The 19,277-nt window shown below is 36.3% G+C and overlaps 1 protein-coding gene across 1 annotated transcript; it reads right to left on the bottom strand.

Moving 5' to 3' along the window:
- Positions 1-2: 2 nt before the first annotated feature.
- On the bottom strand, positions 3-18,672 carry LOC137923587 (uncharacterized). Its single transcript, XM_068766805.1, has 16 exons — positions 18,591-18,672; positions 18,248-18,250; positions 13,007-13,191; positions 11,785-11,966; positions 10,602-11,124; positions 9,436-9,586; positions 8,767-8,908; positions 7,980-8,088; positions 7,481-7,560; positions 6,589-6,686; positions 5,194-5,320; positions 3,998-4,224; positions 2,794-2,970; positions 1,557-1,686; positions 671-785; positions 3-158 (listed from the first exon to the last, which is right to left on the bottom strand). The coding sequence occupies exons 1-16, from the start codon at positions 18,670-18,672 to the stop codon at positions 3-5; spliced, it is 2,487 nt and encodes an 828-aa protein (XP_068622906.1).
- Between the last annotated feature and the right edge of the window lie 605 nt (positions 18,673-19,277).

Raw genomic sequence — 19,277 nt, 5'->3', positions numbered from 1 at the left:
ACTTAGGAGTGTGTGGCGTTGTCTCGGACGCGCTGTATTTCGTCTTTGATGGCGGATATGAGGGGCAACGCTGGGTCGTCCGGTGGCAGGCGGCCTTCAGCCAAAATGAACGCGGGATTTACGCTCGGAGTTGGCAGTCGACCCGACAGCGACGGTGGCTGACGAAATTGTTCAAATTAAAATTATTTCGAAACTTCTTAGTCGACTATGGCTTCTACCCGTGTTTTGAGCATGCGCTGTCAATGCTTTTACGAAATAACGCATTGATATTTAATTAAATAGATAAAAAAAGGTCTTTTATATTTTCTCCACCTACTTTTTTTGATTTGTGAATTATCTATTTCATGTCAACAACACCATTCGACAACATTTACGCATGTAGAATGTTGGACGCATGCCACTTTCAACCGGTTTTATTGGATGTCCTACAGCTGAAATTATGTTAATCATCATGATTTCATAAGCAATGGCTTTTAACATTGAAAGGTATATAACTAAAATGTAAAATGACTGAGTAAAGAACTCAATGTAAAAAAATTATGCTCACGGTTTATAAAAATAAAAAGTGTGTTACATGCATGTAATGTTATGTTATTTTTGTAAAACGAGAGATAGCGTGTGTGTTGTGTTTTTGTATCTTTCCTAATAAAAGATGTCAACCGGCGGTTACCTGTGGCGGCGTGTGTCCCCAGGCGCGCGTCGGGGGCGCGCGGGTGGTTGCGGCGCTTGTGAACGATGTCCGCGGACGCGAGCCCTCTGTCTTATCCGATCCTATTTGTCCATGTCTGTCGGGTTAAATGATCATAATATAGTAAGACATTCTGTTGAGAGCCTTCGGGCGATAATGTCCGTCTACGTAACTTTCAAGTCGATCAGGAGGGTAACGAAAGCAGGAAGTATTACGATGTGTCGCTATTCCAGTCTCGTGTCCGCGATAGAGCAAGATGGTGAACAGATAAGTTTCGGAACGGGCGGGTGCAAATCTGACTTCTACGGCGGAGGTGCAGTTGTGGACAGAGAGTGTTACTATGACAATGTACCGTTATCCCTACTCTAGACGCATTTCTTGATAGAAGAGTGACATTTATATCCCGCCGAAATAGTTCTGCTTGAGCGCCCGAATGAACGGATCTGTCGTATATAGCGATGATAGGGAAGCATCGCGTTGTAGTCGTTGTAAATTTGACATAAACCTTCTTGGTCGTATAGTAACCGAGGAGACATTTTTCTGATTAAAAAAAAAGAATAAGCTTAGTGTAATGCTCAATTGTAACGTTCCTTTTCTGATCTAGTTCTGCAGTGTTGCTTTTCTGTGGTTTGTGGCTGTAGAGCGCGGTCGGCGTTTAGCTAGAGCTCCCCTGAACCGCGGCACATCACATGTAATATTAACGTATTGGGAATATTTACTTTTGTTTGTTTTTTGGACCGTACATAGACTGCCGTCAGACTGATATTTACAGATTCCGCGGCTTTAAGGTTGCCGGTTGCAGAGGTAGCTAAGATTAGGGAGTCCCAGTGGAGCCCGGACTAGATTTAGCGAATCGAAGGATACTCACCCTGCGCCAGTGCCAGCGGAGCGGCCGCGAGGGGCGTTGTGTGCGTCGGAGGGCGCAGCAAAAGGCGTGGCGGGGGGCACGGTGGGAACACGCACATTGTCATTACGGGCCTGCGTCACGCGCTCGCCCTCTGAGAATATTATGAAAATTTCATACAAAATTTTCACGATTTTTTAAATCAAAAGCCTGTATATTAAGCTGTTGTGTTTCTATCCCGCGGTGAAAACCTATGCTTTAACACTCGTCGGCCAACAACACACGGGTGCCAATAAAAAGTCAAGGTCAACCGGAACCAGAGACCCAGAGGGATCAACTAGTGAACCCTGGGTATTCAATAAGAAAAAAAAAATATTGAGATGCACTTTAGTTAAGACTTTGATGCAATACATTATGAAATTAATATATTAGTATTAAGGATGAAACATTGAAACAAATATTCATTCTTTCGAAAAGGCTTTGCTAATCACCTTCGAAAAGTCAAGACTCATTTATATAACAAATATTTAAAAATGTATTTATATTATTTATACATTCACTACTGCCAAGTTTGGATTGTTGATTCAACCGAGAAGAGCCTGGTAAGAAACTCAATAGATATTCTTTTAGCGACAACTTTATGATGATTTTTTTGTAATATTATTAATAATAAATTTAGCTAATTATATTAGTATTGGTTTTTAAGCAACCGTTGAAAGAGTACGAATAGATTTTTGGTGTCACGCCTTTCTAAAATTCTTGTGCCCTATATGTAATATACAAATTTTACTAATATAATACTAAACACATTGAATTGTTGGTTTAAGAAACTTATGCGATAAATTTAGAAATAAGTTACTAGAAAATCCGTACAATGTATACATTTTTTAAATCTAGCTTTTATAATAGTTTAGACAGATACATTTCAAATTAACACCAACTGAATGCTGTAAAAACACTACAGAAGTTGCGATGGGCCGTTCCGGTGCAAACAACTGCGTTGTTTAGCAAGATTTTCAAAGGTCCGGGATTCCCCGCGGAGGCTGCTGTCAACCGTAAGGAATTTTACTTAACGACGAAACTAAACACTTAGTTGATGTTATCGCCTTGTCAAGCGAAGTTATCCACAAAAAATTCCGATTGAACACTTTATACAGAATGGTCGGAAATAGGTGTAAAAGCTTAAAACTTTTTTACAGACAAATGTACAAATACATTGCTCCCTTTAAAGTGTTTACACCTACACCCAATCACCAATTACCAGTCTTCCTCTCTTTCGTTCTGTGCTCTCTCTCGAGAGTGAAGGTGTCGTGCGAAGCGCTGGACGCACTGCCGAAGAGCGTGAAGGCGTCGTCCATCAGCTCGTTGAAGCGTTGCCGCATTCGCGACGGCCCAGTCTCCTGGACTTGGGACTTCACTGGACTTCGTGTTTTCGACGCTATGGTGCATACGCAATTTATTTCATATGAACACAATCAATATGAACACACACAAATCTAATGTCCGTCGCAAAAAAATTTTGCTCCATTTTTGCTTGCTTTACGTACAAAAACTATAATTATAATAGTTTTAATTTTTACGGTAAAAAATTTTTATTGCCTTATAAGAATACACTTTTATGACACCACAATTAAACATCGTGCGCTGCAATATTAATTCTACACATGGACATATGACTTTATACTTATTTATCATCAACAACATAAGATCATATGAAAAGAAATAAGAAGGCATAAAGGTACGGGCAGAAACGCTTTGCACAAGATTTAAAAAACCAGATTATCACAAAAAATACCAAAATAAAACTGGATAATTTGTTCTTCTCCATACTTGGCATAGAGTTAGAGTTGTGGATTTTAAGGAACAGCGAAATCGTGTGGACGCTTTCGAGATATGGAGCCAAAACAAAAAAAAAACTACAATAGGCATTGCTAAGCACCTTCGAAAAGTTACAACATTAATGTAATAAATATTTAAATATGTATTTATACATAAACTACATCCAGGTTCAGAGCTTTGATTCTATTTAGAAGTACCAACAAGGAACTCGATGATTATTCTTAGGATATCTTTTAATTTTTTTCTAATAATAAATTGTCTGTCTGTCACGTGAGAATCAGCACGATACTACTCCCAGTCATGTTGATCTCCTACATAACCTTCGATACAATCATTTTCGCGGATAAATTAAAAGTTACCGAATATTGGAATTTTTGACCTCATAGCAAGAAAAGATGGTTCGTGGCTTTAACGCCGATGGCAAATTTCTTAGATATCGTAGTCCTATTAATTGGTCGTGCCGAATCCACTCGCAACGACACCAATCTTCACACTAACAACAATGCTAAATACAGCAACATTGTAAACCATAATAAAAACGAAGAACACTCCATGACCAAGTGTAGGGACAGGATACTTCAAATTGAAACTTTATTTTAATCAACAATAGAGATGAGGCAACTCACCACTCTTAATCCGCTGACAATGTAGATCCCAAACCATGGGTCCGATTACCCCCGGGTCCTTATCAATGCTGCCCAGCCGAACCAGTTGCGATGGCATCTGTCTGCGCTGTGTGGAATCTTTAGAGGTTTTTATTGGAACTTTGGGAGAAGTCGGCGGCGTGTCTATGTCCAGATGTCGGACGGAAACAGGCTCTAATATACGCGCAAGAGGCTCCACAGTGTTTCCTCTGCGAAAATATACATTGGGATCAATTAAAAAGCTATCACCCACAACATATTTACATTTCAAACGGGTTTTTATGTGATCACTTTTATTATACAGTAAAAACTCCTTATTCACGTTTCCTTCATTCGCGTTTTCAAAAAAAATGGGACCCAATTCCTGTATTCGTGGATCTAATAAGTACATACATAATAATGATTCTAATAGGTATCCAATTGAACATCCTATAAATGCCATCAAACGAACTAATAAAAAAAGTTATGTTATAATGCTAAATTCACAGCCCATTGAACAAGAGGCTTCAATAAGAAATGGAAAGATGACATTTAGTTTGAAGAATCTTAGTGAAGGTTTAAGAATGACAAATGAGCTTTGCGATTTCTTTATGAACATTGACCCTATGGAACGAAGTTTTATTTTTTAGAGGCAAATTGTTCATTCGACTGGTACGTGTCAGTTTGATTTGAAGGAGCATTAAAACTGCCAAGCAAGAGAAAATTACAAAATTCTTCAAAACATTGTTTAAGCCTTGAGATCAAAATTTTAGAAAACTTTTAAATATTTGATTTCTTTATATAATTGTTTTTTTTTATTATTTTGTCACCCAGGAACGTATCCCCTATCATCCCACATAAATTACAATTTCGTATTCACGGTTTCTGTATTCGCGGCATTTTTATGGGACATTTACCTCGCGAGTAAGAGATTTTTACTGTATTATAATAATTATCCAATTCACTTTTAAGCTTTATTATCACTTACAATATCCTGTCGAAGCTTTTTGTATTCCGTCCATTCAAATCCTGATGACGGATCAACAACGCTAATGAAGGACGCTATGTCAATGTCAGACGCGCTTTATGCGATAAAGGCGTCCAATAATTGGTGCTACAAGTAAGTAATGTTGCAAAAACTTCAAAAGGCTGTGAATTTTAGGGGAAACATAGCATTTGTTACTACCAAAGAGTCTTACCTCGGAAAGGCAGCGAGAGAAGGCATAGACAAGTAGGAGGTAGGTGTGTGAGGGGCAGAGGGAACTGAGGCCGCACCATCGGAGCTGTCCAACCCCGCCGCCACTAGAAGGCTGTCCGTCGTACCCACTGCAGCTGTAACCACAAACAATGAATCTCATCTTCCACGATTATTTTCAGTTCATAATATTGTAGAGGCAACATTACGTCATCGTCAGCGACGCATCGAAAAGGGACATTCCACAGAAATAAAATTGTTCATTAACATTAGTATAAATGCGTGCGAAGCTCGAATATACACACTTCTATTTCGGATTTTGTGTTCTTATTATATTTAATGGAATCAGGCGTTACCTTGCGGAAGTCCATCTTAAGTAAGAAAAGTACCAATATTTAGCCATTTCCGCACATGCAGTTGTAGTTGTGCAACAAAGTGCACCGCCCGCCAGCCCGCTGATAAATATGTATGCGGCAAACAATGCGAATTACACAACTGCCACCGTCAAATCACTCAACACGTGTTTCACCCCTCCACGGGGCACCGATTAGTGTCAAACACAGAGTTATTATCTCAAGACCTATCGACCCTAGGAAGAAACCTACAAAAGATTATCTTCCTATATTATCACATTATAGGATGCAGAAATAGTTATGCATTTCTATAATATACTTAATGCAAATATAGTCTGATTTATCGAACAACAATCTTTAAATCCCCTTAATTATCTAATAAGATAAGACAGAAATTTTCACACTTAGAGAAAGAAAGTTTTGCAAACCTAAGCAAAAGCCTAACAGTCGTCTGTCATCATTGCCGAGGGTCTAGATCTTTCTGGACACGGAGTAATCTTCAACTTCGTGACGCTGCGCTGCCAGTTCTTATCTTAATAAAGAAATGATGTCAAATGACCAGCGGATATGATCTGACCAAATTATAGAATTAGGATCTTCTGGAGATTTTCCATCGAATGTTCGAGATTTTGAATGTCCTTTCTGACTACGTGACCTAAAGATTTCTAAAATTAAGCGCAGATGGTAGAAAGCATTTCTTTAAGTGTTTCTAAATTGGTCGATATTACCTTTTGACAAATTAAAAAATTAATATTTTGAACAAAAGCTTTAAATTCATAAAAATAATATTGCTATTTAGTATTAGCGAAAAAGATGTCTGTGCTGCACCCATCAACGCCCTCTAGATATTTATAAACGCAACTAGACATACAACTGAGTTTGAGATATAAGAAAAATTAAATTAAAACAATAATAAAACGTTTGGGAGACGGAAGAAATATGTATTTTTTGGTTTTTACTGGAGATCTAGAGAAACTTAACGAAATCCGCTTTATTCTACAAGATATGCCAAGTTTAAATTAAAATAAAAATAAAAGGTTGATTACTTCTCCTTTTGTGTGCCTTCTTGAACGCGTTCGACTTCTTGTGTCTGCGACGCAACGCAGCTGCCACCTCTGATACGCCAGATGATGTGGTGGATGAACTGATATAGAAATAACTTAATAAGCATGTTATGTTTCATCATCATCATCATACTAGCAGATAGACGCCCTCTGCAAGGCATAATCCACCCACAAATATCGCCACGATAAATAATTTTGCTTTGTCTACGTCCACCGACTTTTGCGATTTACGTCGTCGTTCCACCCAGAGGAAAGCCTATCCACATATCCTCGCCTACTGCCACCTCAAACGTGTAATTCTTCAAGCTACGTCAGTGAACTTATCATTACTTACCTAATTTTATTTTTGTCGTGTGTGTTTTGAGTAAAATTCATTATTCCTTCTTTTTACTTAATGTTGTCGGCTGCTTACTTCTTTTAATAATTGCAATTATCTGTTTAGTTTATATTTGTTATCTGTGCGGTTACAATTTGATGTCGACGCTGTTAGCGTTGTAGGATTCATACAGATTGGTCGGTCTCAGAGCTTTCTCTAAAATCAATGTAACTATTACCAATACCTTAGTACTATTTTGCTGCAGGAATATTCGATTATGGTCCGAATGTCTTATGGCAAGTCAGTCTAGCGAAGCACATCTAAATTGGGCTTTATATATGTAATAGAGAGACAAGTTTGATATTGCAGATTTTAATATTCTAGTAATTAACGTTATATTTCTAGATATAGTTTAAATCATCATCATCTCTACCTAGTATAACAAAAAGAGAGAGTACAATATAGACTAAATTAACCAAATTAGTCGTATTCAGTCATCTTTAACAAAGAATTCTATAGTTAACTCCAAAAATGTGTAAGCGTCGTATGAAAACATACCCTGATTCGCTGCCTGCTCTGTAGACGGGCAGCAGGGTGCTGCTGGGACGAGTCCTGCTTGGAGACACCACGCTAATCAACTGGAATGTTACAAGTATAAACGAATTCATCAGATGATTAATATGTAGTATGTATAATATAACCTAAACATATTTTAGTTAAGCATATTTTTGATTATGGCAAATTTTGATTGAAGATGGAAAACATGGTGTAAAAAAGTCGAAGGAGGCCATTACGTGTGTTTGCATCTAAGGATGATTATTTAATAAATGTTTAAGTGAAATTTGCTTCGAATTTTGTTTTCAAACTACATCCCACATAGTATATATAATTAAGTTGGATATTGTGCGTAAATAACTATATTTTTTTTAAATGATATATTAATCTACTGTAGGGTAGACACATAATAAAACCTGATTGTTGAAAAGTAATTATTGAGGGTAAACGAATAAAAAGCTTTCAATGGATCAAAACCAGAGGTCAGTGCAATCGAACTAACCTTTCCATCTCTCTCTTCGTGGACCTGCTTCATCTGGCTGCGTTCCACCTCCCGCATCAGTTCGTTGCGGTAAGCACGGAGCGAAGCAGCTGTTGTCTTCTGTGTTTTTCTTCTGCAATTAATATCCTGCATTATTTATCTTCTCTTCATGTATAAAAACAGCATTTTCAATGATTTTTGAGTACTATTTTTAGATGCTGGATCTACTTTAGCGATAATACGTTTCACTAGCGTAACAATGTTGTACGACTTCTCGCGTTTAGCTATAGCGCGAGGCAATCATCTGAGAGCGTCATCTATCGACGTCATTCGAAATTAAAGTGTCTCAAGCGCCATCTTGTAGCGAGTTAAATTTGAAGACTTTAAGTTTTCAAAATAATATTCAAAAGAAATCAATTGCCATTTTTAGAGAAGTTCAATTTGTAGCGAAAGTATTTAGTGCTGATATGTTTTATCTATAGCTAATAATCAATACACAGAACTTGTGAGTTTTGACTAGGATTATTAATTTAACCATGTTAAAGGGTTATAAAGTCCCTAAGCTCTTACGTAGCCCAGGTAGATGCTCTACATCACAGGGCTCTAGGCGTGAGGGAGGAAGTCAGCTTAGGCCGTCACTCAGTACCCGCTTAGCATTCGAGAGCGCACTAGAATGCATAACTTCAATTTGATCGGTGCCTATTATATATGGTATCTTTGTAGACAAATAGACTCCTTTGCCGTGACTTTAAATTACAAAATGAAAACAAATTTTACTTTGGATTTTTCACTTTAAAATTTTTGGTACCTGTGAGCGAGACACAGTAGCACAAACAGCACTAGTAGCAGCAGAACGGCGACGGTGGAGCCGACGGCTAGTGCCCATAGTTCGACACCATGTACTCCCTCTGCGACGCCCTCCAGCCCCTCAGCTGCCTTGAGATACGCTGCTGGCGGGCACATTAACCGTTACACGAATCGTACAGAACCAAACCCAGATCTCCTGGATAGAAGACTTATTGCAAATTGTAATCAAACACGAGCATATTTATTTTACCATTTTATTTTATGGCTACTTTGTTTCAAGGGAACAAATTAGCAGCCTCTTATATACAAAAGATCTTCACTTATGCCATCTGATCATCACGATATTTCTAAAACTAAAATGATTGCAGACTAAAAATTTATTCTAAATATTTCTTATGTCTAACAGACGTCAGTTAAGAATCTATTTTTATAAAATTCCATCACTAAAAGCGGATGAGTTATGTATCATAGTACCGGTGACAGTTTACCAAATACCAATTCTTGACTTCATATTCGCTGTAGTATCACTAAGCCATTACTATATTGGATGCCGTTCTACTCACGCTTGCTTTGTTGAATAATGGTTTCCAGCCTTTACATTCGCTAACTCTTTTCAGTCTATTTAGCTACTAAATAAAGAATATAAGATTAAGGCAGCGCTGAGACTCACGCTCGGCCTTCGTGGTGACGGCAGCGCCGAGCTCGCGCGCCACTTCCGCATCGCGCACCAGCCGCATGTCACGCGCAGCCACTGCAGCCGGCACTGCGCGCCCCCCCACCAGCACCACGTATACAATTTGCACGCTACCCGTCTCCGCAGACTGACGCAAAGAGACCAAAACATAATAGTTATTCATAATCATCATCATTTCAACCGAATGACCTCAACTGCTAGAGAGGCTCCCCTCACAGATTCTTAATAGTATCAGGAACGTGCCTGCTTCCGACTACCTTAACAAGGTCGTCTGTTTACCTTATGGGTGAACGTCCTTCTCTGCGCATACCAGTCCGTGATCACCACTGCAGAACCCTGAGATGCCAGCGGATGTCTGTTCTGTGCGATAAGTGACCTTCCATCTGCTAATTCAACTTGCCAAACTGTTGGTCTATGATGTCTAATTGAAATTAGTCTACGTCTTATTACTATAAAACAAAAGATCGGCAACCTACTCTTCAGTTACTTTTTGCGAACATTTAAGTATCTGTTAACTACAATTTATAATAAATTTCAAAGTGATATCTCAAAGCACAAGTTAAAAATTAAACTAATAGTGAGAACAACCCAAGGTTGAAGACATTTTTGGGGAGATATATCATAAACGGCAGGCGGGTTGGTGATCGCAGTGCTGTATTATGGTTTGCAGAAGAAGCTGCTGCCAATTCTCTGAAGACATGTTTTTGAGTAGTAGCAATCCGGGAAACGAACCCGCGACCTAGGAGCATAATGCTCAATCCGTACCGCAGGGCTACCACTGGTCAGTACTAGTGGGGACGACTTCTCTTATTTACTAATCTCTACTTAAAATAATCTTATCTAACATATCACATCATACGAATTTCCCACCAAGAAGGCAGGGTACGTAACTCAGAAAATTACCAGTTATGAAAGTAAAAAAACAACTATGTGGGTAGGTGGACGTTTTTTAGTCATTTATAGTTTCAAGTGAGAGGAGATAGAACGCTAAAGGCTAAGTAAGATATGCGCTAGCGCAAGGGTACACTAGAGTGCAATTCAATTTGGTAATGTCAATTTGTAAGTATCTAGTCTCTCTATTCCGAGTCGAGAGTAAGCGTGAAGTTTGCTATGATCGAATTTAAAGTGATGTGAGTTTTTACCTCTGTTATATTTTGAATGTGAACACGTACTGGAGGCTGTTGCTCGGGCTTCAAAATTTCTCTCTTATATAACATTGTATCGTTACTTACATCTTCTTCTAAAGGAATATCGATAAGTTCCAGACTTTCGTTCGCTTCCTCATATTTTGACACCTCCCTCTTTTTTACGTTGGTAATTACAGTTGGTGTAACCAATACCCATAACTCAGTTTCACTTAACTTTGTTGGGTCAATGTCGGCTTTGTTAATATCATCTAAGTTTTCAGGAAATACTTCACTAAATGAAGATGTATTGACTACAGATGATAGTGGACCTTCGGAAATTGTGGTTATTGTACTTAATATAAATTCTCCAACGTTAGAATGATTATCATCTAGATATTTTTCAGGTGATTTGGAACTGTCTACGGTAGCATGATTGAAGTTATTTTCTTTATTAACAATAAAAGATTGTACTTCGTGTTTCTTTCTTGAAGTTGGTGCGTCGAGAGATTTTATGATTCCAAGATGTTTCTCTTGTTGTCTGAAAAAAAAAGTAGTTTTGGAATAACTGCCGTATTTCACATGGTCATTATCAGTGTATATTTGTCCACTACTGCACGTTTTCTTCTGTCATAGCATAAATTTTTATGCTTAATTCGTTCCGTACACCTTTACGTAAGAAATGATACAATGAGAGAAAATTGCGGAAAATTGTATAAAAGGCCGAACAATTAATCTGATTAGTACAACTACCTTGCCAAGAACACTCTGCAAAGAAGTTTTCTTAATGCTTCTTACTGTTTTCCATCCTATGCGGATGCCTATTGCTGAAGGTTTTCTAAGGATATCAGCCCATCTGAGAGAAGACTCAATGACTTTTCCCTCTCATTTGTCCATACGTAATCTACCTTCAATTTGCAAATTTAAGGTCTGTATCGAACTATTATTAAAAATTACGTGGTTGTATCAAATGATAGCGCAAAGGAATCCACCACTAGCGCCACCTATGGACACCGTCCAAAGTACCAGTATGTACGACAAGTATATTATTATCGTGTTAACTTAGTTATTTTTACTGAGAGGTCTAACAGTATCATCTTGGCGAGATAGTCGTTGTTCGGAGCCTTTCACCGTACCCTGACAACTTTATCTATGACAAGTGAATATAGATAAAATAAATACCAATAATTTGTTCTTGTACCTCAAAAAAGCCTTCTGGTATAACCTGGCGAGTCTTAATTGTAAGCTGTCTGGCGTTGAGCCTTGTATGACAGTGAGCAGCCAGTATCGTCGGTCTTCTGGTATCTCCGGTTCTAGGCTGTCGGGCACACTAGCGTCGGCGCAGTTCAGAACACAGTCGCCGGTCGTTTTATCCGTCACCGCCTGAAATAAGTTTCTGTATATATCATTAAATATACTTTATTTTACTTTTTTAATTTATTGGTGTAATAAAACGTTTTGTACGTTTATGAATTTCACACCGTGGGACTTGGTTTAGAGAGCGATGTTCAGGGATGTATGCGTTTACTATTCCTGTTCTTCCGTGTGTTAGTACTTTCCCTAGAGTTTATAAAAAGGACGCAATATTTTTTTTTAAATTAACACGAGGGAAAAACTGAGCACACCGGCTAAACATTTATGCTTAAGATCCAAATACAACAGAAGTTTTTTTTATTTGTTATCAATACTGAATCAAATGCAAAAGCAAAGTGGTGGATTCAATTCCTGCTCATTAATATGGAGTTTAAAGATGAGATGCATGGAAGTCCTAGTAAGTCGAAAATAAAAAGTCAGACCGGCACAGCAATTCTGAAGCTAACAAATGGATTGTCTTAGCCATCATTGGCGTGATATATATTTTAAAAACTTCAATTTATACAAGATTACTGGGTTTTATTTCCTCGCTATAGAAGCATAAAGTTAAACGCGCACAGGTGGTTTACTATGGCAACTCCAAAATAAATATTGAAGTGCCTTCTTTTTCTAATCTTGATGTGTTGGTGTTAAATGAATTGATGCGAAAGAATCTTTCGGAGCGAATTTACTCCTTCGGTTCTTTGTTGAAACGTAACGTAAACTACCCACATGTGTATTTTAATATGTGCATTTAATTGCAAGACCAATATCCCGTATGTGCCTAACAAACCATTTATAAAACGCAAATTGCTTACGCTATCTTCTATAAGAGGCCGTTTACTTAAAGTATTGGTGCATATTCCTGTGGCACACATACATTGTCTTAAGTAAGCTGTATCCAGTGACGCTAATGAGACCTACTACAATTTGTTTTAGGATACAGGCTTGAACGCGGCGCTCAATTAAGTGCACCAAAGCTTCCTGTAACACATTTCCTTTAACCATAAGTTAAATATTTTTATGATACATAAATTTGTAAATAAAAATCGATAGAATTCAGTGATAACCTGTGGTGGGTAGGAGTCCAGATAGACAGTGGCCAGAACGGTGGTAGTGAGAACGATTGGTGTCGAGGGCGAAGGCACGGGCACTGCAGGGTCTGGGGGTGGAGGTCCGTCGCCAGAACCCGTCCAGAAGAAGTCCTCCAATCGCGGCGTTTGCACGTGTTGGTCAGCCGACACCAACATGTACACTGAAATTTACTTAAAGCATTAAACCAATTTCTTTTTAATCGTCAACAATTCTGGCGATAGACGCTCACTGCAAGACCTAGGCCTCCACCAAAGATCTTCACGATGACCGGTCTTGTGCTGCCCATATCCAGCGACTTCCCGCGACCTCGACTGTGTCATTGATCTGCCATGTAGTGGGTTAAACCACGTCGCTTCCACCTACTCATGGTCGCCACTCAAACTTTTCAGCCCCAACGTAAGTTTTTTTTTTACACAGTAAATAATTAAAATTATAAGCAAAATGTGCATACTATTTATTAGTGGACTACATGATCCCATTTTGATCAAAAATAAGATGCTGATAAAATCCACTTCCAACAAATCCATAGGTGGGACCTATGTACAGCAGTGGACGTCTAGCAGCTGAAAAGATGATGATATATTGCGGTTAAAAATTACCGATTCGCACAAATAGGTCCACTGAGAGATATAAACACAATTTTCTATTTGGAATCTTTTATAATAATTGTTATTTTATTATACATAATCTTACATCATTCCACGACCTATCGACGTGACCGTTCTCCTGGAAGGAGGCAAGATGGGGGAGTTTTCGCATTACTTGACGTCCGATAAAATGTGACATTTCAAAATTCAAGATGGCGGCCGAACTGTAGGTACCGACTTTTTTATTATGGCATTTTTTTTCAATATTAATGCTGTTTTTGGATAATCGGAGGACGCTTTATACAATGAAACATAACTTGGCGTAAATTGTTGAACGTCAACTATCAACATATGTGGTAGGGTGTGCGTGTGTGCATTCTTGTGTTCATTATTTTTCCTAATTCATTTTAGATCTGGCTACAAAAAGTATCTGCGCAAAAGTAATATTCTGAAATATTATTTTTCCGCAAATTATTCGGAAATGAAAACACGATTGGTAAATTTAGCGAATTTGGAGCTATAGCAAATGTTTGACGGGACGACAAACATTTTGGAGCGTCGGAGCATCGCGTGATCTCCCGAATAAACGGTCCCTACAGTTTATCGCCCCTGTAAGCTGCCTGTAACGAAGACTCGTGACGTTTGGCGCAGTTGACAAAATATGAAAGTTCATAAAACGATAGATATATAAATTTATTAGATAAAGTTGTCTCCCCAATATCTGCTATGTGCACTTCTCGAGACTATAATGATTTTTAACCAAACAATTATTTCAAAAAAATTCTATGTAATTTTTACAATTATACATTTAACTGTGGCCGCCAAAAATATGCTATGAGCATCATCTACTACATGAATACTACACAAGAAATATTTTGTTTGATTTATCAAACTTCAATATTTCTTGACGGTGTTTTTTCACTTTAGGCCTCATTGACAAGCTTACACTACGAGTTACGGAGAGCATTATATACGAGATTTCTCAACGAGATCTATGGACGAATAAAAGTAACCGCTTCAGCCCAGTAGATTGACAAATTGAAGTGGCAGGCAACGCCCAGAAAAGATCATCGTTGGCGCCTTAAAGTTCTGTAATGGAGACCACGAATCGGCAAGCGTAACGTAAACCGCTTGATGTTGTTGGCTATGTGCAACAAGTCCTTTTGGATATCTATAGAGCAGGCCCATGCCCGGCAGTGGACTTACTTAGACATAAATTATAATATAATTGATGACACACTTGACACATACAATGAAATGTTGTAATAAAAGTTATTTAAAATAATTACGATTAATAATTACGATTACCTTTAAAATAATAAATTGATAGTAAGTGGAATATACAATTAAAGAAAACATTAAAATAACCAGAGCAATTTGTTTTTGTGTAAATGATAACTAAAAATATAATAATTATAATATTTTAATATTAAATAAAGTATTTTACATTTCAAATATGCTCTAAATAGTGGACAAAACATTTCCCTTTTTCTAATTTTCTTTTAAAGAGTTACCTGGGGAGCAATAAATGCGCCCAAAACAATGAAAACAACTATTTTATATAATATAGTCAATACAAAAAATTATTGCAATTCCGCTAATGTGTATTTCATAGAGAATCGCTTTCAGTTTATAAACTGTGCTATATATCTTCGTCAAGTAATATTTCAGGCGCCACCCTGTACCAAGCTCCAAGGCGGTTACTAAAGGAAACGCATTTCCTATTTAACTACTGAGTACATAACAGATAACAGGATTATAGCAACTTAAGATTATCGTTGGCTTAGTTACAATATTTTCTTCGTTTTTTTATATAAGGGTGAAATAAAATTTTTTAATGTACTATTTAAGTTTAACATTACATTTACGACAATATTTATAATATAGTAGTTGGCGGAATAACACCAACGCAGTTAAAATTCTTTTTTTAAAAAAAGTATGATACTAATTTTCTCGTAATAATATTTAAAATTAATAATGAATTTATAATAATTTCATATAGAAATCAAAAAGAAATATGAAATTAATGACAAAAATCAGCGACAATTTTAAATTTTATAATGCCACTTAGAATATTTGGTGTTCTAAACACACGCATTCTGGCCTGATAAAAGTACAATTTACAAAAGTTTTTAATTATTTGATCATATTACGGGCCAGTTTTAAGCGTGGTGTTCAAATAAGTAATTCTGAAGTCAAATTTTCGCTTTCGGCTAATTTTAAAGTCAATGCTATTTTGCTATAATCTGTGGCACTGAATTCCAAGAAATTTACAGTTTAAAAGGAATATTTAATTTCTTTGACATTTAATATTGTTATAATTGTTTAACGGCTTCTAAAATTAAATTTTCTTTGATAAAAGTCACCAAAATTGTTGCACTGCTTCGGGGCTCAGAGGATAAACATTAGTAATTTGACAGTCCAAAGAACCTGGCAGCGCTTTTAATTGATTATTAAGAATAGACCTGGTTCTGTAGAAAGATATATTCGAAGCCACGGAATGATGTTTTTTGTACGTCAAATATTTAGAAGTTATATACCTTCCCAGCCCACGGTCAGGAGTAGGATTTTTACTAGCAGTACATAAAATCAACACCTGGCCTGTGGCTCTTAATTACTCCAAAGTACCAAGTAGCGAGGATTAGCTTTCTCTCGAAATTTTGTGTCATGGACTCAAGAAGACTTAGATGATAAATCAGTAAACACCTACATTGTCGAGTGACTCAAAGATTAAAAGATTGATTTGAAAAGGCACGTTGAGAAGATATCACTCCTTATATTGGGGACTCTGTTATATTTTAAAAAGAATAAGAATACAGTTGTCATTGAAATCGACACACTCAATTGACAGTAAACGGGACAGAAATAGTGATTCTGATGAAAACTCAACTTATATGGTCGACGACGCCATTTGTATTGGTCAATTCGAAGACAGGCCCTCAGTTCAAGCTCAAGTATGTCTGGTACGTTTTAAAACGACGATTCGGATCAGGGCAGCCAGATCCTTAGACCTTCAAAGAGCTAAAGAATATGGTCGGAGTAGGAGCATATTCTGCAAGAAACCATGAGCATAAAACTCTCACGCTCTTAGGTTTGGCAACGCTGAAGCCACTATGCTAAAGGTCAGAATTCTTCGTTCGGAATGGCCAGCTCAAAGACTCGACCTAAATTTAATCTATTGTGTTACAAGCTTTAGCATGTTTAGAACATTCACAAACAACGAGTCGAATCAGTACTGTCGGATCCGCAGTCCACCAGAGAGCTAAGTAAGCCATTAGCTCAGAGCGGGGTCGTATTCCACAGGAAACCATGAGTATTTCGCTAGCTTGCCCAGACAAGCTGCAAGATTCACTGCAAGAAGAGGTCATATCTCACAATAAAATTTACACTACTTGTACGTTACTTTTTTATTAAGAGAAAATAAAGAATAAAAATAAAATCATTTTTACTTAGCAAAAAGCTGCACCACCAGCAATTATAATTTTAACATTTTATTAATTTACCAATAATTTATTCAAATATCGTAACAAAATTTTTGAAAAATATTTTCATCTTACATTTTTATTAATTCTAAGGATAAGATTGCTTGGTATCATCAAAAAGCAGATAGTTAAATTTATTATTTTTTAATAAAAAGTTAAACGTATTTATAACGTAGAAAAAAGTATGAAAAAACATTTAAATGTTACCCCAAAACATTTAATATTTTTATAGGACGCCAAACCTTTATTCGTATGTTGTTTATCTGTTGCCAATATGACACAGATAAAACAACCTATTAAATGGTAGGTTTGTAAGTTGACGTTATGGTGCACATCCTGTCCGAAACCGTGATTTTTGCGTGGCGGACAATTGAATAAAAAGCCATATAAAAGCGATGTAATTTAGAAGTGGTTAGGGCTACCAGCTTGTTTCAGTCAAAGACTAAACTAATTAATTACGTTCCTATTAAAAACTTTCCTAGAATACTAAATAGCATTCTTTATAATGAATAATATTTTAGATTGAATAAATTTTAGAAAAATGTCACTCAAACGCATCCAAGTATAAAATAAAATAATTTAAATTTCAACTGGTATTCCTAAGTCATTGTTATTAGAAGCATCGCCATTATTTTAGTCATATAATGTCCACCGCCGGACCCAGTCCTAGAAGCATCGGAAGACGACTACAAATCTAATAAGACGTATAATTTGTAATTGTAACTCAATTCAGGAATTTTTTAAAATCCGTTCTAATTTACCTATATTTGGCAAAAAGAACATTTCTATTGTTTTTATGTCTAATCCTTTCAGAAATATCGTGATTAGTTAGTAAATGATAAATATTTTTAACAGATTCTTCTTATAGATTCTACGTTTTTATGATTAAGACAAGTCTACGAATTTTTTTATAAAAAATCAATGTGCACAGTAAATTGGTACAGTTATGATATTGGTACTTACTGACAGTTATAAAACCAATGTTTGAAATATTCAAAACTATAGCACATTGTACATCATTTAAGTAATATCATTCTGTAGGTAGCCCTGGAATGATCCAGTTTTGTAAATGCGCCATCATGTTTTGTGTTTGTGTTCCAAGCGGATGTGGCATGGACACACCGGCGCAAACGCACTCCACCGTGACGTTCTCGCCTTGACAATAGACAAATTTGGTAATGGGATACATGTATGAATTTTAAAATTAGTTCATTAAATTAGAAATAAAAATATTTTACGAATGTAAATAACAGTTGCAATAGAAAATGTCTCATTAGAAAAGTTTATATTTATATGAAATTATACAAAATAAAAATAACAAGGGATATCCCCTTGTTATTTTTATTATGTAAATAAAAACTTGAATTTTGCAAAATAATTTAAAATTTAAAAGCAATTGATACTTTCATATGAACAATCTATATCATTACACAAATATTTTTCTTAGAAGCATTTAGTGTGTAATGAGTAAGAAATAGTATTTCACTTACTCTCATCGTCTCCGAAATCACTGGCAAAAACTATGTGTGTTGACACAAATACACTTATTACTAATATATTTCTGACCAACATAGTGGTTATTTACATTTCCCATTTAAAAACAAGGAAATGCATGTTTTAACTGTGTTTATTTATTCAATTCTTGTAATTAAAAATTATAAAAACACCACCATGTTATAACAATGTTAATTTCTTTGAAGTGGATGAAGGGAATTATTACTTTTGTACATAGCAGAACAATTTCACTAATTTAAAAAACAACCCACTCATAAAATTATCAAAATGCTACTGTGCTTGTAGGATTATTATCGCGTTGCGTAGCAACTGAAAGTGTAATTGAATACCGCGCGCATTGATGTCCATCGCTTATAGAATTTAATGGCCGCCGCTGTATTGCCTTTAACAATAAATTTGAAACAAAGTTCTCTAGAGCAAGAAAAATATGAACAACCAAAACAATAGCAATAAAATAAAACAGTTTATTTTTAAGTTTAGAACGATGAAAACACAATTTGTCTCTATTTTAAAAGTTATTGATGTAAAAGTTATATTTTTAATTTAACATTTTTGCAAATTAATTCATATTTATAATATATACTAAGTTTTATTTTAAAGTCATTTTTTTATTAAGTTAATTTTCAAATTGGATTTTGTCTTACTCAAAAAGTCTACTAGTA

Source organism: Battus philenor, unplaced genomic scaffold (genome assembly GCF_028537555.1).
Source record: "Battus philenor isolate CCGP_79_NKW_IND1 unplaced genomic scaffold, ilBatPhil1.0.hap1 SCAF_22, whole genome shotgun sequence".
Taxonomy (NCBI): Eukaryota; Metazoa; Arthropoda; class Insecta; order Lepidoptera; family Papilionidae; genus Battus; species Battus philenor.
This window is presented reverse-complemented; position numbering and strand designations above follow the sequence as displayed.

Excerpts from the sequence above, each read along its gene's own strand:
- LOC137923587 (XM_068766805.1), bottom strand. The coding sequence starts at position 18,672 with ATGTTGGTCAGAAATATATTAGTAATAAGTGTATTTGTGTCAACACAC. Across the intron at positions 11,967-13,006 it reads TGGACTCCTACCCACCACAG|GCGGTGACGGATAAAACGAC; the intron begins GTTATCACTGAA and ends AACTTATTTCAG. Across the intron at positions 7,561-7,979 it reads ACGAAGAGAGAGATGGAAAG|TTGATTAGCGTGGTGTCTCC; the intron begins GTTAGTTCGATT and ends GTAACATTCCAG.